Source organism: Siphateles boraxobius, unplaced genomic scaffold, assembly GCF_051911475.1.
Source record: "Siphateles boraxobius isolate OS27281-9 unplaced genomic scaffold, OSU_SipBor_1 7, whole genome shotgun sequence".
NCBI lineage: Eukaryota > Metazoa > Chordata > Actinopteri > Cypriniformes > Leuciscidae > Siphateles > Siphateles boraxobius.
This window is the reverse complement of record NW_027509197.1, coordinates 17,759,914-17,786,866: the sequence shown is the minus strand read 5'-3', so window position 1 is coordinate 17,786,866 and position 26,953 is coordinate 17,759,914. Positions and strand designations below refer to the sequence as shown.

Sequence of the window (26,953 nt, the reverse complement as noted above, 5' to 3'; positions counted from 1 at the left end):
TACTACAAATATAAAACTCACTTTGATGTGTACTGCACAATCAAAGATTATGTGAGTAATGTCAAATACAAAGAGTTTGGTTGTTACAACCTTCTGGGGTGAATTGTAACAGCTGGTGATAGAGGTAACAATGAGAGGTAATTTGCTGAAATAAGATCCAAATTCAATTTGTGCATGAATTTCACTGAAGAACAAAGAATACTCATTTTTTAATGAAGTAAATAATTTAAACATTTATCACAAAAACAACTGCTGTGTGCCGTGTGTATACTGTATTCCTGACACATAAGGGTTCAGTCAGCTGTAGCCATCCACCTATTTGTATGTAAATTGTGCTCTCACGTTAAAAAACAAACAAAAAAACACACACACTCAAACAAACGCTGGATGGAAAAACCAAGATGCGCCTAAATTAAACAAATGTGCTCAAAAAAAATTAATTCTTAATTTGTATATTTAAAAAACGTGTTTTATCTGTTAAAAAGATACGCATAAACTACCACATTAAATTCCTTGGTGCGCAATAAAATGCACATGACTTTGACTTAACAGAACATGTGATGGATAACTGGATCATACAGGGGTTGGTTGTAACATTTTTTAATGAACCATTACAACTATCCAAACCCCTAACATGATTTCAGCATGTGGGGTTGAGAGGAAGAGAAACGGCTACTTTAGGTTATGTACTAACTCAAATAATGGTACAACAATATGATTGCTAGGCAAAAAAAATAAAAATTATCTTGATAAAAAATTTTATTTTCTGAAAATATTGTGTTAGTAATAAAATCTACAATGTTGCTGAAAATCACATGCCACTTTTCATGTGAGCTCAAAAGGGAGATGGGAGTGTATAATGACATCCCCACAGCTCTTCTGACTTGTTAAACTGACATATTGAACTGTGGAAAATTGAGATCTACGTTCTCTAACTGTACAGAGTAAATTTTAATCAAATGGTGACAGGTCACATTTGAGATTAGATTATAAGGAACTTTGCTATATGCTACATGTCCACCAGGTGATGCCAGACGTGTAGCCTATTATTGAGACACATTTCCCCAAAGGGTTGAACTTGATGAGCTGATTAGATGCAATTTCAATGTGTCAACTTTTTTTGTGACTGCCAGTGTATTAAAAATGCAGTGGAAATTTAGGGCACTAGCTACATGAGGATCAAATTAGATTAATTATCTAATGAGCAAGATTTTCAGTGTAATTTAATAAATAAATGGTTTTTACACTGTGGAGTAGACCTATAAGGCATATATAGGCTACCTTAGCTCAATAAAACTTGGCGTAGGCCTATTTATTATGGCAGTTAAAAAGCTGTATGCAGTTAAAGTGTAAAGGGTTTGATATGTTTTTGTGTAGTCCTAGTGCCTAATTCGGACCCCCACCAACGTCAGATTATTACCCCTCAAAATCCCCAGTATAGGTAGGTTTAGCATTTGGTATGGAGGTGGGGTTAGGGTTAGGCAATCAGTTAGCGTCTTAAACAATTTGTCAGGGTTTCGAAATTAGGCACAACAGCGGGACTCCTCCTGGCTAATGACGTCACGCAGCTTCTCAACTGAACAGCGAAGCGCCTGGGATTGAGACGCGCGCTCACGACAGCCTCACATAACGGTCCACACTCTCAAGAGACTGGACTGCCCCTGCAGTAAAGTAAGTAGGCTATGATTCATATATATTTTACCTTTTTTTCTTCATCGGGGTTTTAGATTAGTGTTGCATTGCTTTTTCCGCCAATATCTACCATTGAGTTACAACTTTCCTTGCTGAATTTTCATCTGTGGTTTCTGACAACTAAGTTTAAATCGAGTTTATGTTTTTTGTTTTCGTAGTGTTAGACACTAAAGTGGATTAAAGTGGAGCCTGTGTGTGTGTGTGTGTGTGTGTGTGTGTGTGTGTGTGTGTGTGTGTGTGTGTGTGTGTGTGTGCGTGTGTGTGTGTGTGTGTGTGTAGGTAAGTTATACTGAATGTCCTCGTCAGTTGATATTTCACAATCCGTCTCAACTTGTCTGAGGTACACCCACCAACCGTCTTTTATCTTACATAAAGAATCTGAACTTACTGTTTGAGAGTTAAAACTTGCATGTAGTTCTAAAAACCTGGAAAATATTCGAGAAATGTCAGAACATTTTCTTTTGCGCTATATCTTTCGCCTGTATGCAAATTTGATTAGCAGGCTATTAGAACTCAAACCTTCAGGAATCCTCTCATGCCAAACTAGAGGCTCCTCTTAAATAATATATACTTTCTCTACAGCATTAATGTTTAATTTAACAGTCTGAACATTATTTTCCACCCATTTCTCCTCAAAAGTTATTTGAATATTGAGATACATGCTTATTAAACATGGTCCTGATACTGTTTTGAACACTGTTTTGAGCTCTGCCTAGATTTAATCTACACAGGATAAAACATTACAAATTCATGTTTAAATATCGCCCTGTACAAGGCTGGAACGCAGAGGAGAAATAGCCTTTTCGGTGGTGGGTTGTGGAACAGCCTGCCAGCACAACTTAGGGCTGCTTCCATATCAGTTTTTAAATTTCTCTTGAAAACTTATTTGTTTTCTTTAAATTCTTATTTTTATCATTTTTTTTGATTACTTGGCTTTACACACCATTTTGGTAAGTCCTGGGACTGTTTTTAAATGTGCTTTATAAAAATAAAATAACTAGAACTAGATTATTGCGCTGTCACCAAAAGCAGTGACCATGCATGCTTCAAAAATCTGCAGGCTTGTAAAACAAGTTCAGTTTGGAAAATAGCCAATGATAAAAATGTCCATGACAGTAACAATTAATTCAACAAGCACAGAGATTGTTAAATTGGGTAGGGCTGGTATGTACCATGTTGGCTCGCTAAAATATGATAACGTTGTACAAAGTAAGTTTTGGGAAATGCTGCATCCTTATTTCACAGGCATTTCCTCTGTTTTTCTGAAACAAAAGGTGGAACAATCAAACAGTCTTTCACAGAACAGATCCACACACACACACACGTTTTCACTTTCAGGAACATTTTGACCCAATTCTAAAGAAACTAATCTCTAAACAAACAGTTTACCACAGATACATTTGTAGTCATATCTCATATAATATGAAACTTAACACAGCTGCTCTCCATTTGCTGATACTTAATTTGCTGCTTATGTTATCTATTTACGAATGGTCTTACTGTATAACATTGTCGTTTGAATTTATACAAAACGTCTCGGGTTATGACTATAACCCTTGTTCCCTGAGAAGGGAACGAGACACTGCGTCGAGAATCGACACTTTGGGGGACGCTCCCTTAGCGTGCGCCTCTGAAGTAAGAATGAAACTAATCCAATCCTGATTGGTGTTGCGTCGTGATGTAACATGTGACGGCATAACCGGATGCATAAAAGTGACGCTGACACACACACACATCAGCTCCGCGATGAAGCAAGACGCTCTAAGGCCTCGAGGGGCGTGGCAGGACGACGCAGTGTCTCGTTCCCTTCTCAGGGAACAAGGGTTATAGTCATAACCCGAGACGTTCCCTTTCAAGGGAACTCAACACTGCGTTGAGAATCGACACTTTGGGGAACGAATGCCCACTAAGCCACGCACCGAAAACAGGCCTGCCCCGGAGTGAAACTGATTCAGGCACTCAGCTAGGACGAGAGCACGTGTGCGCCAAGCGTACTAGGGAGGTGCAGACTATAGAACCTAACAAAAGTGTGTGGGGTAGCCCAACCGGTTGCCTCACAGATCTCCTTGATGGGAACTCCCGAAAGGAGGGCCCTAGAGGATGCCATGCCTCTAGTAGAATGAGCCCTAACGGCCAAAGGTGAAGGGAAATTCCGCACCTTGTAGGCCTACTTATGGTTTGTATAGCCGGGAGCCCCTAATAGGTGATCCAAAACACACTACAGTAGGTCCGACCTCCTCCAAGAAGAGGACCTCTCAAGGTAATACTCGGAACTCTGACTGGCAGAGCAAGGAACCTCTCCTTTTCTGCCGACACATGAGGTGGAGGATGAAATACTTGCAGGACCATGGACCTAGCCATGATAAATTGCACTTAAGGCACATAGCTGGGTCTCGGATGCAGGATGGCCTTAACTCCGCCGGGGGCACACCCCAAGCAAACTGGCGTTAATGCCAGGGCTTGGAGATATCCCAGTCTCTTTAAAGAATTAGCTAAGAGAAAGGCTTTCTTGAACGTGAGGTCCTAGGCGAAGCCGACTGGAGGTATTCGAAGGGAGCCAGGGATAGCCCTTCGAGAACCACCGCCAGGTCCCAGGAAGGAACCCTGGACCTGACTGTCGGTCTCATCCTCCAATACCATGGAGAAATAGTATGACCAGTTGGTGCCTCCCTAAAGGCCCAACATTTAGTGGTGCATGGAACGCCGCAATGGCAGCCACGTACACCCTACGTGTGGAAGGGGAGAGATTCGCAGAGAAACAATCTTGAAGAAACTCCAGAACTGAAGCCATTGGGCAGTTAACTGGGTCTAACTCAAGTTCTCTACACCAAGTAGAAAAATATTTCACTTGAGGCCATATAATCTCCTAGTAGACGGAGCCCTAGAGATAAGTATGGTTTCGACCACCCCAGATGATAGACCAGCATCTAGGTACTGAGCCCCCTCAGAGGCCAGACCCACAATTTCCACAGCTCTGGATGAGGATGGAATATAGTGCCCTCCGCCTGAGACAACAGACCCCTCCTCAGAGGAATCTGCCATGGCGGAGCTATCAGGGGTGAAATTAAGTCTGAAAACCATACTCGGGCTGGCCAAAACAGGGCTATCAGAAGAAGACTGATGCCCTCCTGACGGACCCTCTCCAGGACCCCCGGGAGCAGAGCGATCGGGGGGAAAAGCGTACAGGCGAAGCCTCGGCCAGGCCTGTACCATGGCATCCAACCCCAGCGGGGCTGGATGAGTGAGGGAGTACCAAAGTGGACAGTGGGATGGACGTCCCTCGAGACGCAAACAGATCCACTTCCACTGGTCCAAACCTCTGCCATATGAACTCCACCACCTCTGGATGGAGTCTCCATTCCCCGGGCCTCAGCCCCTGCCTCGACAGGATGTCCGCTCCCTGATTCAGATCCCCCGGGACATATATTGCTCTTATAGATAATATTTTCCCTTGGGGCCATAAAATGATCTGATGCACCAATCTGGATAGAGGGCGCGATCTGAGTGTCCTTTGTCGGTTTAGATAAGCTACCACTGAGACGTGGTAACCTTTGATGTCTGTGAGGAAGCTCCTCAGAGCCCTGAACACAGCCAACATCTCTAGGCAATTTATATGCCAAGAATGATGATGGTCCTGCCACAGACCCCTGGCAAAGCGGCCGTCCGAGACCGCGCCCCAGCCAGTGAGGGAAGCGTCTGTCGAAACAGTTTCCCGGCAACATGACGCCCCTACCACTAGCCCTTGGGACAAGAACCAAGGTTTCTTCCATATTAATAGGGAACGAAGGCATCTGCGCGTAACCTTTATTATATGGAACGGATTCCCCTTGGGGAAAAAACCCTTGGCTTTGAGCCACTTCTGAAGGGGCCTCATGTGAAACAGGCCCAAAGGAATTATGTTGGATGCCGCTGTTATGAGGCCCAGCAGTCTTTGAAATTGCTTTACAGTGATGGCCTGGCCTAGCTTTATCCCGGACACCATGGCCAGGATGGATTCGATACGAGCGGGAGACATACGTGCCCGCATCGTAACCGAATTCTATACCACGCCCAGAAGAGTAGTCTTCTGAGCTGGGTCCAACACATTTTTCTTAGTGTTGAGCCTCAACCCCCGGTTCTGAATGTGGCCAAGGACGACATCTCGATGCCGAACTGCCATTTCTCGAGACTGGGCCAATATGAGCCAGTCGCCGATGTAATTCAGTATACGGATGCCCTGAAGCCTCAGAGGAGCCAGAGCCGCATCCATACACTTTGTGAACGTGCGGGGAGAGAGTGCTAGGCCGAACGGAAGAACCCGATATTGGTATGCTTCGCCCCCGAAAGCAACCTCCTGTGACATGGAAGGATGGAGACATGAAATAAGAGTCTTTTAGATCCATCGTGACAAACCAGTCCTCTGATCTGATATGGCTCACGATAATGGGAATAGTAATAATTTTGAACCTGAATCTCCTCAAAGAACGATTCAAAAGCCCTAGATCTAAAATTGGCCTCAGTCCGCCATCCTTCTTTGGAACTATAAAGTACCGGCTGTAAAACCCGGACTCCCTGTCTGGTAGGGGAACACATTCTATGGCCCCTTAATTCCAGTAGAGTCTGTACCTCTTGTTCCATAACCCGAGCCTGTTCTGGAATCACTGCAGTCGGTACCACCCCAGCAAACTAGGGAGGTCGGGCACCGAACTGCAGTCTGTACCCATAGAGATATATTCGGAAGGCGTTGCCATTCTTCTACAAAATCTACTAAGGGAACCAGCCCCTCGAGACTGGCCTCGGGTGTTTTCCGAGCACTATTCTCGACTTCCTGAAGCGGAGGACCGGCAGGATAAAAGTCGATACAGATTTTGTGACCATAGTCGGTGCCCTGATGCAAGCTTTTGGGGTGAACGCCACGGAGTGCGTTCGCTGGAAATCGATGTGGCCCGAAGCGTCAAAGACGGCGTGACAACATCTTCTACCCTGAGGGCACCTGCTGCTAGAACAACCTCGATTGTTCCACAGCGGGGGGGGCAGCCCTCAGAGAGGTCCTACAATTAGGACCTCTTCGCCTGAAGGACGGCCCTCAGGTCACCCTTCTGGCTGGAGGACTTCGGTTGAGAGTGCTTCCTCTGTTTGCCAAACTCCCGCAGGAGGGCCTCTAGAGGCAACGCTCTCTCTTTTTTTTTTTTTTTTTTGCTTCCTGAAACCTGTCAACGACTGTAGTGACAGCGTTGGAAAACAGGCCAGAAGGAGATAGCGGAGCGGCCAACAGGAAATATTTGCCTCACTTAGATCTTTAAGAAGATCGGCCTGGTACGCCTGCAAAATCGTCCTAGAGTGCAGACACGCACCAGCCTGACCTTTTCTTTTCTAAATATTTTACCAAAGGAACCAGGCTCTCGAGCCTGGCTTCGGGTATTAATCGGGATTCGTTCTGGACCCCTGAAGCGGGTTTCCGGAAGGGCTGGACCGAAAAAGATTCTCGATTGGCGAACGCGAATGCTGCCTGGCCGCAAAAATGTGGGGCGGACAGTGCAGCCTGCGTTCGCTGGAAACCGATGTGTCCCGAAACGTTTTTAACGGCGGAAGAGCAACATCGATTTCCTGCACCATATAAGCCCAGCCAACCAGTGCAGAGGTGTCCCTGCACGGTTTGTTGGGCAGCGCCGGGGCTTAAAGTGAAGATGCCGGATCAGGAGAAAGATAGCACGCTAAAGCTTCCTCCATCTGCGGCAACTTGCCATAACCCGACTCTCTCGCACCCACCACATTCGAATAAACATATAATGAATGTGGTGAGATACCTAAAGAATGGGTTTTTTCCCAGGATCTACACATATATATTTATATTTTTATAAAGATCTGGGAAAAACAGTAAGCCCCGGCTCTGAGGTTGTGAACGGTGCTGCGGGAGTCTCTCGTCTAGTTCATTTTGACGGGGATCATCCTGCTTATTTTGTGGCCAGCTCATATATTTATTTATATATTTATTTAGTCTGGCCACCGCACGCATCACAACCTCCACGAGCTCTACATAAGCAGAAACATAAGCCGGCGAGTGTGACTCATGTTGCTCGTTCCCGATGCTGAGCACATCTACTTCCTTATAAACAGATAGCTCGAGCACTGGGCACTCGTCACGGGCAGAAGAAGCCGCATCGCGGGCTTCTGCGTCGTGAACGAGTGTCATAGAATCTGCGGATGATGAGAGAAAAGGTGCCTCAGCAGTCTCGTTCTCATCCGCGAGATCCTTCTGCGATCTCCACGATCTAAGCCGTCGCGCCGCCTCAATGGACGCGGGACCCGAACCGCGGGGATCGTGAGCCTGGCCATCATCAGGAAATAATATAGCCAAGCGGGAGCGCAGCACTCTAATAGGAAGTGCTTCACAGTGTGCACAGGCAGCCCTCTCGAGAGCTGACAGTGCGTGCTGCGCCCCTAAACAATACACACACCTGATGCGTGTCCCCACCCGTGGCATATATATTATCTTGGTCAGGGGTGCACACACTTAGTGTATTGTTCACTCGCCATAATACAGAGATTTGCACAGACAAACAACACCAAATAAGACAGGCAGTTTCACAGAGAGCGCTTGCTGAAGAGCTAAAGCTGATGTGTGTGTGTGTCAGCGTCACTTTTATGCATCCGGTTATGCCGTCACATGTTACATCACGACGCAACACCAATCAGGATTGGATTAGTTTCATTCTTACTTCAGAGGCGCACGCTAAGGGAGCGTCCCCCAAAGTGTCGATTCTCGACGCAGTGTTGAGTTCCCTCGAAAGGGAACTGTAACCCTCACTGAGTGAATTTGCTTTCACTAACAGTGAGGCTTTATGGAGACCTTCTAGTTTTAAACATATTGAAACATATTGAGTCCAGCCACATAGTGATTGCTTTGTTGGAGTGATAATCTGCTGGAGTGCAAAATAGTTGGGGTTCATGTCAGACTGATGTGAGTGAGACATTCCCAGTAGCCTACAGCTGGGCATTTTCTCTAAAGGCGCTTCACTGTGTGTGCTTTCTTCCCCAAGGTGGTAGCCATGGAAACCACTGATGTGTATTGCTGGAGAGCCTTTTTAGTTCATGATCAGACTTAAGAGGATGCCGAGTTCCACTCAAACACTATCCTACTTTTGATTACTAAAAGCAGGCGATGTTTGATCCTTATGCTTGCAAACTGCGCTCTTAAAGCAGCTTAGATGGAACTTCTATTTATTTATGAATAATTCAATCACTTTGCGCAATATTTGAAGCAATCATTTGACAACATAAGTCATTGCACAAAAATAAAAGTATAGGCTAATAATAAAATAAAAAGGAAATAAATTTAGTTCCTTTGATTTCAGGATATAGAAGCAATTGACTGTGAACTTTCATAGAGACCAGGGCTTTTTATTCTCTGTTTGTTTTCAGGAGGATGTCACGAATAAGGTAGACATGTCTGGACAAGAAAAAAATATTTCTGCCCATATTAGCCTTATCTAAGACATGTAGTGGCAAAGTGTGGCCTCTCTTAGGTTTAGGATAATAAATGGAACAAGGAAATGAAACAGAAATTTCCCATATATATATATATATATATATATATATATATATATATATATATATATACACACACACACACAAGCCTGATAGACCAATATGAAAATAGTTGTAGGATTTTCTCAATGACTAATTAAATCATTGAAGAAATCACAGTTATCACAGTTAACAGTGTTTTTATTTATATATTCTCTTTGTAGATTATTTTTTCTGATTGCACTTCTTAATCAGTGAAGAACTGTCTGAAAACAACTGTCACACAATCAGTATAATAAAATGATTGTTCTTTAGAAAATATTTAAGAAATAAATATTTTTTAAAGAATTGCACATGGTAACATTCTTATGAAATATGTACAATTTATCCTGAAACAGAAACATGGGGAAAAAAACTTGAGACAAGAGGGGGAGTTCGATACTCACCATGGCTGCCCATCGCATTCGATCAGCGAACAACAACACTGTGCTCCCTCGCTGCAGATCTGAGGGCGCACTTATCGATCACAGTGTAGGAGTGTCAGAGGCCACCCTTACAGGTGTCAAATGTTTCTTTTCTTATTCTTACCTTGAAATCAACGTATTGTTAACTATATGTTTAATCTCATGCACCATTTTATTTTCTTTATTCCAGCACCTTCTCCTAGCGCCTTACGACTGGATGTTACCTCATTTGGAGCAGTCAAGGAAGTCATTGCCATTAAGGATTACTGTCCGTCCAGCTTTACCACTCTTAAGTTCTCAAAGGGAGACTGTCTTTATGTTATAGACACATCGGGTGGAGAGTGGTGGTATGCACACAACAGTAAAGAAATGGGATACATCCCAGCAGCCTATGTCCACCCAATCAATTATCGAGACTCCTCGTTCAGTGATAGTGGTATGATTGACAGCCTAGGTGACATTTCTGAGGAAGTGAAAGAAATGGACATCTCAGGGGAGTGGCCGGGGTCCTCCAAAACCACAGAATCTAGAAATGAAAATCCTTTTGTTAATAAACGGATGTCAACTAACCCTTTCCTAAATGGCACGGTGCAAGGCACCTCTGAGCAAAACAGTAAGCATAATTCAGCAAATGCTTTGTGTTTTGATAATCTCTCACTTCCCATCTCAAACACCAGCAGCACTGTTAACATTAATGGATTTGAAAGTGGGCTCTTCGACACAAACCATTTTAGTCCCGGCTCAGGGATTGGTCCAAATCTTCGCCGAAACAATTCATTTTTTAGGAGCAAGCGCTGCTACAGCATGTCAGAGCTGTCTGTCCTACAGTCCTTGTCTGATGGGAATCAAGTTTCCTTGAGTTTTTTTGGTGGCATGAAGTCACCTAAACCTGAGCATTATCAAAGTAGAGAGGATTTCAAAACGGCATGGCTAAATCATCGTAAACTTACAAGATCCTGCCACGACCTGGACTCCATTGGACAAAACCCAGGTTGGGGGCAAACCCAGCCAATAGAGACCAACATTGTGTGCAATCTGGACAGTGCTGGCGGTGCTGTGCAGCTACCAGATTCCAGTATCAGCATACATATCCCTGAGGGCCATGTTGCACCTGGTGAGACTCAACAGATATCGCTGAAGGCCCTTCTGGACCCACCATTGGAGCTTAACAATGATAGATGTACTACTGTAAGTCCAGTGGTAGAAGTAAAACTCAGTAACATGGAAACCAAGACCCCAGTCACTTTAGAGATGAAGGTGTCTGTTGTAGTGAAGATAGAGAGCCGCAAAGCCACAGAGGTGGTGTGCGTAAGAAGCGACTTCAAAGAAGGTCCATATGTCTCGATTCCACATGCATACATGTATGGAGACACAGTTCAAGTGACTCTGGACAATTTAGAACCTTGCATGTATGTTTCTGTGGTTGCCCAAGCACAAACTGTGGCCCCATACAACACGGTGTGGGATAATGTCGTAAAAAAGGTCACTCTTGGGGTATACGGGCCAAAACACATCCACCCATCCTTCAAGACAGTGGTGGCCATTTTTGGCCACGACTGCGCCCCGAAGACGTTGCTAGTGAGCGACGTAAAAAAACACTCACATTCTACTCAACCTGTCATCCTCCAGCTCTGGGGAAAGCATCAGTTTGTACTAACAAAACCTCAAGACCTTCAAGTTGGCGTGTATTCGAACATGTCTAATTTTGAAGTAAAAGCCAATGAACAGGCAAGAACCGTGAGGGGATTCCAGATCAAACTCGGCAAAGTTGCCCGTCTCGTCAATATGATTGAAGCTCGGGATTCTACTGACATTTTAGATTTTACTTTGCGAATTCAGGTCAAGGATGATAAGGATTGTATCTTGGCCCAGTTTTGCGTTCAGACCCCAACCCCACCACCAAAAACAAGCACAAGCTCCGCTCAAAGGCGCTTCCTAAAGAAAAAGGAAGTAAACAAAATTGTACTGTCTCCTCTTGCAGCGACCACAAAGTACCCTGTGTTTCAGGACATACTAGTCAAAAACATAAAATTTGCTAAGTTGCTAAAAACTGTTATAAGACAGTCCAAAAGCCTGTATTTGCTAGAGTATCTTAAAGGAGATGTGATGGCTCTTTTGAGTGAGGAAAAAATTAAATTTAAAGGACATCTATGGACCAAAGAGTGGTACATCGGATATTACCATGGAAGAATTGGGTTGGTACATGCAAAAAACATTCTAATAATGGGAAAAGTGAAACCTGTTCATTTCAAAGGGCCTGATCTTATGACTACAGTCCTTTTAGAACAGATCCTGAAGCCCTGCATGTGCCTGACATACATCTACGCATCAGTGCGAACGATATTGATGGAGAACGTGGCGAGTTGGAGAGCATTTGCTGATGCTTTGGGCTACATCAATCTGCCTCTGGCACATTTCTGTCGGACAGAGCCAGACAGTGAGCCTGAAAAAGTGGCTTGTGTTCTCGAGAAGCTTAAGGAAGAGTGCAACACAGCTGAGGGCAAGGAGAGGAAGTCTTTCCAGAAGGAACTCATGAAGGTAAGCGTTGATATGGATGTAGATCTTTCAGCTAAACTTAACTGAGAGCACCTTCGTAGAAACTAAACATACTAATTGTATAAAATTTTATATTTTACATTAATTAATTTATTATTTATAAGATTAGTAACTGCAAAGAGAATCCGGAGAAGAGTATCGTTATTGAAAATTAAAGGGTAACTAAACCCTAAAACAATTTTTTTTAGTTAATGAACTGTAAGACTGGGGCTTTATTAATGTTGTTCATTGATTTGAGTACATTTTTTGACATTAAATGTCAAATTTTGGGTATAAAGTGTTATTAATTCTACAATATATGGTGTTAAAACGTCTGAGTGCTGCCATCTTCAGGTTGAACGGTGGCTACTGCAGTTGATTTTTCCTATTGGATGTTGTGGTACTGCCTGAGGTAAGCAGGCACCAGCTCACCACGCCCTTGCCTACAGAGAGACGCGGGTCTCAGGCAAGCGGCAACATTCTAATCTGAAAAAGGAAGCCTACCCGGAAGTGCGAAAAACTGCAATAAATTGAAAATCCGCTAGGGGCAGGTCCCAAAAGGGAGCAAATGTCCATAGACACCCATGTTAAAATGTCTGTTTTCACAGCATAAATTCATGTTTTTACAGTTTTGTCCCATGGACTTTTATTGTATTTTTGATAGGTTCCAAGGGCCTGACAACTGTGAGAACTAATTTAGATCGTATTTAGATATAATATGTATGACAAATAAGGGCGTGGTTAACTTTGATTGACAGCGTGATTGACAGCTGATAACGGGCTGATATTTTTCAAATATTGCCAGTAGGTGGAGTCAGGCTCTGACCAGGGGTTGAGTTACCCTTTAACAAGTCGAAAGTCAGAAAGTCAACTATGATAGCAATAGATCCAGCATGAAATCGAAAAAATGTCATTACTGAAAATTATAAAAACAATGAAGCTGCATGCAATCGACCTTGCAGATGTGATTGAAGGATTTATTCTACACTTTTCAGTTTTTCAAATGAGTAGATTTGTATTAATTAAACTATGAATAATATATAATTTCTGTAGTTCATACCAGAGCCTGTCAAATTAATATTTCATAACTTTACTCAGAGCACTCTTCATATAACTGTCAATAAAGCTTGATGTGAAAACTTATGTCAACAGGAACCTGAAGCAGGATGTTTCCTAAGGAAATATCAAGTTGCATTTTAGCTTGTATTACAAACACACTTTTAAATATAAATCTGCTCTATAATGCATAAGTCTATCTGCAGTAATTTCTTAAAGCAAACCTCTCTATGTCAGAGATTTGGTGTGTTTCTGACTTTTCAAAATTGGTTTGAGTAATTGATTCCCACACACACAATAAATTGCATACATTACCGCAGCCACTCTAAATAAAAATCACATATTTTAATGTTAAATTAAAAAAGAAATTTTAATTAAACCTCTAAGTATATCAATATAAAAATGCACATGTAAGAAGGACTTGCCTTGCCTCCAACACTCCACCAGTGGCCTGCTCATTAATACTGTGTTTTGCTCATATGTTTCATTTCATATGAGCTTCAACGATAATTGTGTGTGTGTGTGTGTGTTTGTGTGTGTGTGTGTGTGTGTGTGATTCAATTACTCAAACCAATTTTGAAAAGTCAGAAACACAACAAATCACCTAACAATAATTTGGCAAAATAGGGGTTTTAAACTTTAAATTTATGTGCAACTGTAAAAGTAAACAACCACCCAAATGAAAAAAAAAACATACAGTCGAAATGCGCAAGACTTGAAAGAATATCTTCAGTATCTGATATCAACACGCTGAGTAATATCATATAAAAGGCATGCGCATGCACGCTTCAGTTTTCTTAATGCTGGGTCTCAATTGAAATAACGATGAGCTGAAACAACATCTGCTCAAAACACCACATTTGTAGTGAGATTAAAATTATGATATTGACAATATACATTGTCACATAGCACGTCCCTTTGACAAAGTCAGTTTAAGAGCTTGATATAACTGAAGTGAAGATACATAGAAATGTTCTTTATGTACTAAAATTAGGAAGGGTCATCTGTGACCATCTTAAACGTGACAACAGACCCGTGAGTGAAAATGCCGGAAGATGTGAGCGTGTTGAAGAGTCTTAGTTGTGCAGATGTTTCCTTTCTTATTGTTAACATTTACACAGAAGCATCGAGAGGCGCCTCAAACTACACAATCCCTCCACACCTACAAATCTATTGCCAGGAGATTGCTAACAGATATGCAACTGTAATTCTGTGCATGTTTTAATAAGCTTCTTGCATATTCTGAATAGAGAAGAATTCGCATTTTAGAGCAATGGGTTCTCTCTTGAATTCCCTCTGGCTTTTGAATTTATGAATAAAATGAGGTCTGCGGTTAATATTACACAAAAATAATTTACTGTTTTGTTTTACAAAACAAATCACACACAGTCAAATGTGAATTTTGAAACCCATTAGAAATTCCCATAGGGAAGCCATGGTGAAATAGTCTTTCGGGTTACCTAAAAAAATGGGCATTCTGACTGAACAGCTTTATAGAACTTTGCAATTCCATTTTTAATCAGTAAAAGTGCCAGTTGTAAAACTTTTTCCTGGCATATTCTCCAGTCTGGGCTTTATTTAGGCTCAGATGAATTTAAAGGCATGCCTCAGAAGAACGAGTGAATGTCTCTAAACGTTTTGAGTCTTTGATTCCCCATGGTCTCCTCCCATTTCCCTTAGGCTATTGTTCGAGCAGAAGAGTGGTTCTGTGTAAATGGTCAGAGATTTCTGACAATAGTTTATAAACAGAAAAAAAGAAGACAGAATGGTCAGCTTATATAACAGGAAATCAAAAGAGGATATATAATGAAGTATGAGTAATATCATAAAATCAGATGTTAAAGAAAATGGATTTAAGAGAGAAATGTACTGAAAGCATTCAAGTAAATGTGTGTTCAGCTGTTTTATTAATGAAAGCTGCATTGTTTAGTGCACATGCAGTGTTAAATCAAGGCTAAGCAAATGTATGAGCATGCTAACTAATTCACGTGTTATGTTATATGAATTTAAAGAATCTGCACTGATCAAATATCTTGATTTGCTCAGACAGGCTTTGTGTAATAATATATAATTAAATTCCTGTAGTAGGTCAACAGGTAGATCATGACACTAACAATACCTGTCAATTGGATTCCGACTGAACATATACCGAATACTTTTTTTTTAGCATGATTTCACTGCAAGTAACTTTACTGAGTAAAAAACACTCTGATGCGCTACTCAATTCACAATGTGTGTATTTACAGACTGTTTATAGGTCAAATTAACAACACTTCTTTTGGAACTGTTTAAATTTTCCAGAATATTAATATAAAATAAACTTTTTCTGTGCAAAAATTAGCCAGCTAGGTTCACTGGGTATACTTTGAATCAATGTATCATCAGTGAGAAAGAATCTGCGCACCAAAAAAATAAACAAATAAATCATGGAAATAAGAGGCTCAGTACTTGGACTGAAACATTTTTTTACTTTTCTTTTTTTGTACACCTCAATTTAAAAGCCTCTTGTCTGCCATTATTTGTTTGTTTTATTATTATTATTATTTTATAATGGTTTCCAGCATATTAAGAGAAATTTAGAAGAGAAGAAAATAACAAAACAATGAAACCAGCTTTGGCATATTTGTGTGCAAAACAGTGAAATGATTAGGAATTAAAATCATTATAATAACAATTTGCCCTGGATCATTTCCTCAATATATTTTTAAATGATTACACATTTGGATATTCTGTTTTCTAGTTACGTTTACTTGACATTTTTGTCATTTCTGAGGAATTAACATCTGGTTCTGGATTCTGTGACAGTCAAAATCCTGAGCAGCAGATTTTGTTTGTCTTTCTGTTATACTACTGTGTCTCGGGAGGGTTTACTTAATAAGTTCCTGACTGTGACAGGGGTCAGAGGTAAGACACCTTAGGAAACAGGTGCACATGAAAGGCCTTATCTTTCTTTAGCTAATACACACAATCAATGTGTACAGAGTGTGATACTTTCACACACAATATGCTTTCTATTTCACTTGCATCCAGACAGTGAGTGGCAAATTCACTACTTGTGCTACAGGAGAGGAGTGAAGATTGTACCGATCACAAAAATGTATCTTCCTTTTAGCACTGACTGAATGTACAAGTCAAAAACATGACGTCCTGTTTGTTTGTAGAACTAACATATTTGATAAGATACAAAGCATCCAAGACTCCTGCTATCTCATTGCTCTGTTTGGAGCCAAACAGGTCTTCTGGGGCATCAGCGCCGTGTTCCTCCCCCTCTGAGCAGACTTCCTGTCATTCCAAACATTCCAAGCCACGGAACTGGAATCAGAGATTAGTGGTTTCAGGGCGTGTAACTTTTAAACACTTGCTGCTGTTGTAAGACCATATTTGAGTGCATAAAGAACACCTGCAATTTTGACAAATGCATGTTCAAATGCTGATTTGCATTCACTGATGGCACTAGTAGAAAGAATATTTTCTTTATTGTATAAAAAAAGCGCTAACAAAGTATAAATGTCACGTCATCACCATAAGACAACAGTTTTGTAGATCAGTGAATGTCATATATTCAAAAGGCACAGTTGAATATAAGTCCTTATTCAGTTTTTTAAATGTCAGAACAAACTCTAAGGGAGAAAAGAAAGTCATGATAATAAGACAGAACACTTGCCAAAACAACGGCCGGATATTCCACCCTAACATTTCCCTTGTCCATGGGGCCTGGAGTCACTCTCATTATATTGTGCTCACAGGAGCATGCACATCGCTTCCTGCATATCGCCACATTTATCAAAGCACCCTGGAGGATGACTTGAGCTCTTGATTTGTCCAGATCTTCTGAGGCAGTACTTAGAAAAGCACTAACACTATCTCAGGTTTGTAGTTTGTGTTGCTGTGTACTCTTGATGAAGGTTACTTATTAGAACATGCTTTATTTAACAACAAATAAGGGGAAAAGAAAACACTTTTTTAATAGCAGATAACATGGTATGAAATTATGAAAGTACACAAACTATAAATTTCAGTTTGATTTGAACTATTTTACTGTGACAAATATTTGCATTATAGATTCAACCTCATTTACGATTTTGGGCATGATATTTTATATGGGGTAATGCATTGTAACTAGGGATGCACTGGTAATAAAATTATGCCCGATACTGAGCTACCATTATTTTTTATATGTTAAAGGTGATAACCAATAAATGGTCAATGTTAAAATTCGTAACTGAAAACAATGAAAACTAAAATAAACCATTTTAAATGTTACAATAGTGTTTACAATATTGAAAAGTACAATGGATATTCCTTTGCTAAAGATTGCATCTAGAGTTAAATTTGTGTTATCATTTACCCTCATGCCGTTCCAAACCAGTATGACTAAAAGAACATATTTTGAAAAATATCTCTCTTTTTTGTGCATGCAAGGAAAGTCAATGGGTTCCTGTGTGGTTTTGACCCGAGTTTAACTGTATAAATAAAAACAGTTCTTCAAAATAACTTATTTTGTGTTCCACAGAAGAAAACGTCTCAGGTTACGTATGTAACCCTGGTTCCCTGAGAGGGAACGAGACGCTGCGTTGAGACGCGGTGGGAACGCTCTGCGTGATTGCGTCGTGAAGCACGTGTATAATCAGTCCAATGGAAGAGCGAGACGTCATAGGCGGTGACGTCATAGACCAGGAAGCTATAAAGCACACCAGAAAACAGACCGCGACAGCTTCTGAAAAAGCCTGAAGCAAGTCGATCAGGGCATGCAGGAAGTATGGCAGGAGAACGCAGCGTCTCGTTCCCTCTCAGGGAACCAGGGTTACATACGTAACCTGAGACGTTCCCTTTCAAGGGAACTCGAGCTGCGTTGAGACGCGGTGGGAACCCCATACCCACTACGCCATAAGACAAATGCCCGTTCTGTGTGAAGTCCTTGCGCACACTAGAAGCAAGCAACCTAGCCCCGGGAGTGGAGAGGTGTAGGTCATAAAATCTGACAAATGTGTGAGGTGAGGACCAGCCTGCCGCATTACAAATATCCTGAAGGGAAATACCCAAAATTAAAGCCTAGAGGCAGCCATACTCCTTGTAGAATGGGCCTGAACAGCCACAGGTGAATGCTGTCCGGCCGCTTCATAAGCAAGTGAGATAGCCTCAACTACCCACTTGCTCATTATCTGTTTAGATGCAGGGCAACCTATCTTAGGTTACCCGAAGCAGACAAAAAATTGTTCTGATAAACGCCACTGAGCAGCTCTGTGGACCTAAGCATCCAAAGCCCGGAAAGGGCATAACAGATTTAAGATTTTCCTGATCTGGGGTATTAGAGGTGGAGGACAGAAGGCCTGGAGCACAAATGACCCGCACATTTAGTAGGGACCTAGAAATACAACCCGATCTGGGGTGAAGAAATACTACCACCAACCAGGTGCAAATCCAAGTACGTGCAGGCCTCAGCCTCATGTACCACGGAGAAGACGAAATTAAGGATCTCTCCTCAGAGATAGCCCAGCAAAGAAACATTCATTACAGAAATCAAGTACTGTACCAACAGGGCAGAAACGAGATTCAGAAGGCGTTCTCTGCACCAGGCAGAGAACAGCATATTAGTCTTCTCGTGGAGGGAGCTCTAGACTGGAGTATGGTCTCCACGACCTCGGTCGAGAAACCTGAATCTATGAGCTGGGCCCCCTCAGAGGCCGAGCCCACAGTATCCACAGCTCCAGAGCTCCCAGGAGCAAAGATATCGGGAAAAGCGTATAGGTGTAGCGGCAACCACACCTATTACATTACATCCAGTCCAAGCTGAGCTGGATGCGTGAGGGAGAACCACAAGGGCAATGCATTGTACAAGCGATGCGAAAGGTCGACTTGTAGTTTGACCGAAGTTCTCCCTAAGAAGCTCCACCACCTCGGGGTGAAGTTTCCATTCCCCGGGCCACAGCCCCTGCCTCAACAGGATATCTGCTCTGATATACGAGACCATCAGTGTGTTGTCCGGACCCTTCGCCGACCAACCACTCATGATTGCCCCCGACTTGTGAGGGAAACATCCGTCGATAGCATTATGCGTCGACAAGAAGACCCCAACACTGGGCCTGGGCGAGGAACCAAGGTTCTTCCACATGACCGAGGCACGAAGGCATAGCCGCGTGACCTTGATCATGCGAAAACGGATTTCCCCTCGGAGAAAACCCCTTGGTCCCGAGCCAACACTGCAGGGGTCTCATGTACAGAAGGCCAAAAGTATCTACGTTGGACGCAACTGCCATGAGCCCCAGCCAAAGACCTTTCACCGAGCGGCCACTCATGACCGCCCCCCATCCTGTGAGGGAAGCATCCGTCGATAGCGTGACGCGTCGACAAGAAGCACCCAGCACTGGGCCCTGCGCGAGGAACCAAGGTTTCTTCCACATGTCCGAGGCACGAAGGCATAGCCGCGTGACCTTGATCATGCGAAAACGGATTTCCCCTCGGAGAAAACCCCTTGGTCCCGAGCCACCACTGCAGGGGTCTCATGTACAGAAGGCCAAAAGTAACTACGTTAGACGCAACTACCATGAGCCCCAACAGTCTCAGAGACTGTTTGCAGTGAGTGACTGACCTAGTTTTACATTCTTTACGGCTGTGAGAATCGCAGAAATACGTGCAGGAGACAGTCGTGCTTGCATTGTTGTCGAATCCCATAATACACCTAGAAAGTGGTCCTCTGAGCTGGGAGGAGTACACTCTTTTTGGTGTTGAGCCGCAACCCCAACGTCCTTATGTGGGACAGAACGACATCTCGATGTTGAACTGCCAAAAGCTCGGACTGAGCTAAAATCAACCAATCGTCGATATAATTTAATACGCGAATGCCCTGGAATCTCAGAGGAGCCAGAGCTGCATCCACGCATATTGTAAAAGGTGTGGGGTGATAACCTAGGCCGAATGGAAGAACCCGATACTGGTATGCTTCGCCCCTGAAAGCAAACCTCAGGAACCTCCTGTGATGAGGATGGATGGATAAGTAAGCGTCCTTTAAGTCTATTGTGACAAACCAGTCCTCGGACTGAATCTGTGACACAATCATATTTAGCGTAAGCATACTTTGAACTTAAGATTCTGAAACCTGCTGTTTAATTGACGCAGGTCTAGAGTAGGACGCAACCCCTCATCCTTTTTCGGAACAATGAAGTAATGGCAGTAAAACCCCGACTGTCTGCCGGGAGGAGGAACCCCTTCTACAGCTCCTTTTGCAGAAGTGTCAGAACTTCCTGCTCCATAACCAAAGCCTGCTCGGGGTCCACCACAGTGGGGAGGACCCCTAGAAATCTGGGCGGACAAGAACCGAATTCTGAACCCTTTTTTATAGTGTGCAGGACCCACCGAGAAATATGTGGCAGTAGTTTCCACGCTGCCAGAAATTCTACTAGGGGAACCAGTCTCTCAAGACTGGCCTCTGGATTTGGTTGAACAGTCACTACGGTGCCCTGAAGCGGCGAACCGGCAGGGAACAACCGAACTGACCGTTCTACGACCCTCCTCGGAGGATCGTATGGGGACGCTGACACCTCGGTGCCCTGAACGGCGAACCGGCAGGGAACAACCGAACTGGCAGCGCTGCGACCCTCCTCAGAGAGTCGCACCCCAGAGGGCGCAGAGGAGAAACGATTTCTCAAAACCGTCCCTGCCCCGGAGGAGCCCTCAGAAGCTTTATTAGAGATGACGACAGTCCTCAGATCATGCTTCCCTTTAAATAACTTAATTCCAACGACCCTCCTCGGGGGATCATTGGAAAAAGCAGGCACCTCGGCACCCTGAAACGGCGAACCGGCACGGAAACCGAACTGACTGCTCTACGACCCCCCTCGGAGGATCGTTTGGGGACACTGACACCTTGGTGTCCTGAACGGCGAACCGGCAGGAAAACCGAACTGGCAGCGCTGCGACCCTCCTCAGAGAGTCGCACCCCAGAGGGCGCCGAGGAGAAAAGATTTTCTCAAAACCATCCCTACCCCGGAGGGGACCACCCTTTAGAAGCCTGATAGTCTTGGCGTCAGGGCTTCCTATTGTCCAAGCTTTTTTAGAGATAAAATAGTCCTCAGATCTTGCATATCTCTAACTGGCTAGACTGCTACCGCCACCCAAGTCCCCTTCGATTCTGGAGGAGCCCAAATGGCGATGCTCGTTCTTGCACTCTGTGCTGCGAGGAGCTTAGTAGACTGAGACTGCTCCGCCCAGCAGTCTCAGGAACATTAGATTGGTGAGGAAGAAACCTCTGGAACGCCGCTGAACGGTTTATTCTTAGTTTTTTTGAAAGCGGAGCGTCCAGAAGAACAGATATAATTTTATCTTATTTTTCTTTATTTTTAAATCAGAAAAACGTATATATATATATATATATAAATATATCACTCCGTGGCCACCAGCAGGAAAACAACCGAACTGGCCGTGCTGCGACCCTCCTCAGAGAGTCGCCACCCAGAGGACGCAGAGGAGAAACGATTTCTCGAAACCGTCCCTCCCCAGTATAGTTTATCTGTTTTTGCACGACGCAATTCTCGAATAGCGTCAGTGCTGTTTTTTTTTTTCAACCTCACATTCATCCATGTCTTTATAATTTACCCACCAGCGTTGCCTAATAAAAAATTTTATTTAGATGGCTGGTGGGTAACGTCGGGGTTAAAAATGATGACGCCGACTCGGGAGAGAGAAAGCTAGCAAGCGTCTCTTTAACCCGAGGCACTGTCATACCATGATACTTAATACCCATAGCATTACTATAGTTAGACGTTGGGCATTAAACACATAAAATAGAAACCGACTTATTCCACGATCTCGACACCTCAGTGTGGTGTGGAGATAGGGAAAAAACGGCAGTCCCCGACGAGGAGGCTGAGATACAGAGTTTTTCTGTTTTTAGATTTATTTCATCTAATAAACTCTTTTTATTTTCACTCTCATAATGTTCAGCTGGCCAGAAAATATTTAACTAGCAACAGCACTAGATAAACCTCCTTTTAAAGCTCCTCTTTATTCAACAGAGTTATGAGTTGACTTATTTATTCATTTATTGAAAACTCAAACATCTGTCCTTTTTTAATATCTTTATTTGTTTTGTTCTCTTTTTCTAAACAAAACACTAACGATACCAATTCCTCGGAACTGGAAATCGCCAGCACTGGATCTGCCAGGTGAAAGCTGAGATAGGGCGGGGCCCGTCCCAACCCCCGCTGTCAGATCCGTTTGCGAACCCCAAAATGCGAGTCGCCGCCGTGCATCGGCAACAGCGGGACCCGCGCGGGGAGCGCGAACCGAGCCGTCCTCCTCGAAGAACGCCCGGCGGGAGCGGAGCGTCCTCACGGACAGCTTCTCGCAATGCTCACAGTCAGCCCCCTCGAGAACTGACTGTGGCATGCTCCACTCCCAAATAGTAACAAAAAGCTGATGTGTGTGTCCCCACCCGTGATATAACGTGGGCAGGGAACAACACAAAAGCTGCTTGCTCTCTTTTGCCATAATATATATATATATTGCAACTTGACAGACAACAATAAATATGACAAGGACAGAATACACAGATCGCTTGCTGAAGGCAACAGAAGCTGTCGCGGTCTGTTTTCTGGTGTGCTTTACAGCTTCCTGGTCTATGACGTCACCGCCTATGACGTCTCGCTCTTCCATTGGACTGATTATACACGTGCTTCACGACGCAATCACGCAGAGCGTTCCCACCGCGTCTCAACGCAGCTCGAGTTCCCTTGAAAGGGAACACTCATACAGGTTTGGAACAACATAATGGTGAATAAATTATGACAGTATATTCATTTTTGAGTGATCCCTATGAAATACACCTTTATGAAATTATAACTCTAAGCAAGTGTTAGACCATTGCAAAAGAATTGCACAATTAAATGTCCATTATATGCCAATATATACCAATAGAGAAAAAAAATGTGGTATGCATCTCTGTATCTTTCTTTCAGGCTCTTCTGAAGATGGACTGTCAGGGCCTGGTGGCACGGCTGATCATGGACTTTGTGCTGTTGACCACAGCGGTGGAGGTTGCGGGACGCTGGAGGGAGCTTGCTGAGAGACTGGCTAAAGTGTCCCGGCAGCAGATGGAAGCATATGAAGCTCCACACAGGGACAGCAGAGGACAACTGGACAGCGAGGTAAAACAAATTCACAACGCAGCCAAACCTGAACATTCTGTCATAATTTACTCACCATCATTTACTTTAGTTACTGTGTAATGTTGCTGTTTGAGCATAAACAACATTTGCAAAGTTACAACGCTCAAAGTTCAAAGCAAAGGAAGATATTTGCTTTTAAAGAAATAGTTTTTTAAGGACTACAACAAACGGCTGGTAGGGACTACATGACATTCCACGCACTAAAGTCCAACGTAAAACTAACTGTATACTGCAGCACAGGGTGAAGTCAGTATATACATTAACGACGATTTGAGACAAATAAATGTAATGAACTCGGAGACGGATGCAATAACAAGTAAAATGATTTATTGAGGATCACAAATGTCAGAACACACACACAACACGGCGGCGGTGAAGTGACACAGGGACTTCGATGGGCTGATCAGGGTGAAGTTGATGGCGGATGAAACCAGGTCCGTGAAGTGCAGGTTGAACAGATAATCCAGACAGAAAACAATAAACCAAGAGACAATTCCAATACAGCACAACACGAAGACCAAGACGCCAGACAGAAACAGGTACTCCACAACGATCTGACAAAGACAGGACGAAAACTGTGAACATAAATAGGCGCCGCTGAACAGATTCAGCTGGTGCTGCCAATCAGCGGCGGTAATGAGACCACGCCCACACGCACAATAACAAACACATGAGACGAGAAGGAGCAGTGAATTTATGAACCGTGATAATAAATGTAAATTTAATATAAAACTATGTAAATGGCGCTTTGTGGCACGGCAGGATTTTGAACAAGGTCCTGAGCCGTTGCTGGGCGCCACGGACAGACGCCGAATGACGCCGCCGGTGTGTGACCACTCATAGAGAATAATGTGTTCGAATTTTAAAGACATGGCGCTGCACGACGTGGCGCTGCGGTTCTTGTCAGGTGTGCGACCCCCTTAAGGGGGCCTTTTCCATGCTAGGCTGCATGGATGCGCAGGGAGTTCTTACCCAGAACAGAACCCAATACTGCCAATCCAAACTGTATGCTAATTGTCAATCATATTTGACAATAGTGGTCCTCCTGACAGAACTGGGTTTGAGCAGCAATTACAGGAAACCTGATTAAATTGTTTGCATCTAGCTCAGAAAAGGAACCAAAATGTTCTACCAACAATTGATGAGATTATGAGCTTCCTCTTATATTTGTTTCACTGGCTTGAGGAATTTGCACACATTCACTCTAATGGAAAGTATACAGATTCGGTATAGACGCCTGAATATCATGTGCATGCAGGTTTACATCAAATTATTATAAATTTTTTTTTTTTCTCTCACTAAGGCTATGTGGAAACCTGCGTATGACTTCCTGGTCACATGGGCAGCCCAGATTGGGGACAGTTACAGGGATGTGATTCAGGAACTTCACACTGGATTGGACAAAATGAAGAACCCCATTACCAAACGCTGGAGACATATCACTGGATCCCTCGTCCTTGTCAACTGTCTGGATCTCCTACGGAGCTCCGCCTTTAGCCCCTCCACTCAAGATGACTGTGCCATATAAGAACTGCCTACACCAACTGACTTTTACAAGACCCAGATACACCTGATTTCAATTTATATTACTAAAGGGCCCCTATTATGCTCATTTACAGGTTCATAATTTTGTTTAGGGGGTCTAGATTAAAATTACATGATTAAACGTTCAAAAAACTATTTTTTCTTTTAATTTACATTGTTACGGCACGGTACCTGTTTAAGTTTAGTTTTTTTTTTAACCTGCCTTCTGGAAAGCCCAGTCTGCTGTGATTGGTCTACCACTTGGAGCGTGTGTCACAAATATAATGCCCCTTACCATAACCGGCACGTTTTAGCTTCTGGTGCTGTGAACAGGCACTGTAAAGACTACCGTAAATACGCTATGTTTTGCTGTATCAGTTCGAGCCGGCATCTGATAATGACAGTCAAGAAGAACACACTGATTTTTTTTTAAACCTCTCTTCCATTTATCAGATATGATACAACTCTCTCCATTATAACATTTAACAGCATAGTTCAGGTAGGAGTCGTTAAAAAATGCCAGATAGTTATACCGCTGAGAAATAGTGTTTAAATACTGATTCTTTGATTTTCTATGCTTTTGTAAGTCCTTGTAATGATGTTTTTCCCTTGATCGCAGTAAAAAAAAAGATAAACTCCAGTTTACATGCACACACATTTAAAATAGGTAATAGGTCCCCTTTAAAGACCCTTTTGTTTGTACAATAAATAAAAGTACATTCGACCAATTGTGTATTTCTGCTGTTTTAATACAAAACAAAGGCCTCTATCTCATGGATATTTAAAACTTTAAATGTAAAATTAGATATGATTGTTCAAATTCATGATTTATACTTGTACATTTTTTACAAAAGATATGCTTTTACATACTTGTAAAAAATTTTCACTAATACTGTAATATAGGGCTGTACGATTAATTGTAATTGATTTTCAATTTTGGCTTCCAACGATTATGAAAACAACATAATCAAGGTAAAACAATTATTGTGCCGCTGCCACATTCATTTCAGGCCAGGGCACCTTTCTTTCCATCACAGAACGCTTTCATTCCACCCGAAACTTAACATCCAAATCAGCCATACGCAAGTATTGTAAACTGCAGTCTACTGTTGCTAAACTGCGGGAAGTGTTTAATAAAAAACAGTGTTATTAAAAGCACATTATGCCGCTGTTACCCAGGTGGCTTTCTGTGTACACAAACGAAAATAAGAAAATGGGCTTCAGATACACACCTAAACGCGTACACACACACACACACACAAAAAAAAGTCAAAATGCCTTTTTGGAAAGTATTTACCTTAACACAGTGGGTTATGTCTTAAGTAAATGTACAGAGTTGAGGAAGAAAATGTGTGTGTAACAGTATATTGGATTTGTGCATTAGCTTTTAAAGTGACAGCAGCCTAATACACATGATGCAGTCTGTCATTAAATGTGCTCTAAGCGATGTCACACGTTTTTTGTCACATACTGCAAACCTCTCCTCACTATCCAGTAGCTGCCTGTCCCCTGAACACACCGTAAAAAAACACGGTCTCTGTAGACAGTGCTCCACAAATGGCAACAAAAACAAACTGGTCCAACCTGGGGTGTGGGGAGTGGAGAAGCATGAAGAGGGAAGTTAGGTAGAGGACGGATGTCTATGACAACGACTAACGTTAAAATTAAAATCTCTTGAATTCTGATATGGCCGACACACGACCAAAGAGACGAACAAGAAGTGACGTCACCCAACATCGCATAGAGCACCTTTAATGATAATCAAACAACAAATGATAAAGGCAAATCACTCCTGATCTTGACTGAATAACTTAGCTTTAATAGGGATTAATCTATATTTAATGTGTACAGACTATGCTGTGTCATATAGCCTATAGTGTTAATTTTACCTTCACTGTAAAAAAATATCGTGATTTTAACGGTAAAAGACTGTTAAAACTGAAAACTGTTAATTGGTTAACAGAAAGTTTCCTTACTATATACGGTAAATAACTGTGATATATATATAATGGT

At 42.8% G+C, this 26,953-nt stretch overlaps 1 protein-coding gene across 1 annotated transcript; it reads left to right on the top strand.

The window, feature by feature from the left end:
* The first annotated feature begins 1,525 nt into the window (after positions 1-1,525).
* Positions 1,526-25,668, top strand: sh3bp4 (SH3-domain binding protein 4). Its single transcript, XM_077215907.1, has 5 exons — positions 1,526-1,671; positions 9,597-9,757; positions 9,853-12,200; positions 23,207-23,395; positions 24,720-25,668. Exons 2-5 carry the CDS (start codon positions 9,646-9,648, stop codon positions 24,942-24,944), a joined length of 2,874 nt encoding a protein of 957 aa, XP_077072022.1. The 5' UTR covers positions 1,526-1,671; positions 9,597-9,645; the 3' UTR covers positions 24,945-25,668.
* Positions 25,669-26,953: the final 1,285 nt, after the last annotated feature.

Bases quoted from the DNA above. Each gene is read 5' to 3' on its own strand.
- sh3bp4 (XM_077215907.1), top strand. From the start codon at position 9,646: ATGGCTGCCCATCGCATTCGATCAGCGAACAACAACACTGTGCTCCCT. The intron at 9,758-9,852 runs GTGTCAAATGTT...TCTTTATTCCAG, and splicing joins GTCAGAGGCCACCCTTACAG to CACCTTCTCCTAGCGCCTTA. The intron at 12,201-23,206 runs GTAAGCGTTGAT...TCTTTCTTTCAG, and splicing joins TCCAGAAGGAACTCATGAAG to GCTCTTCTGAAGATGGACTG.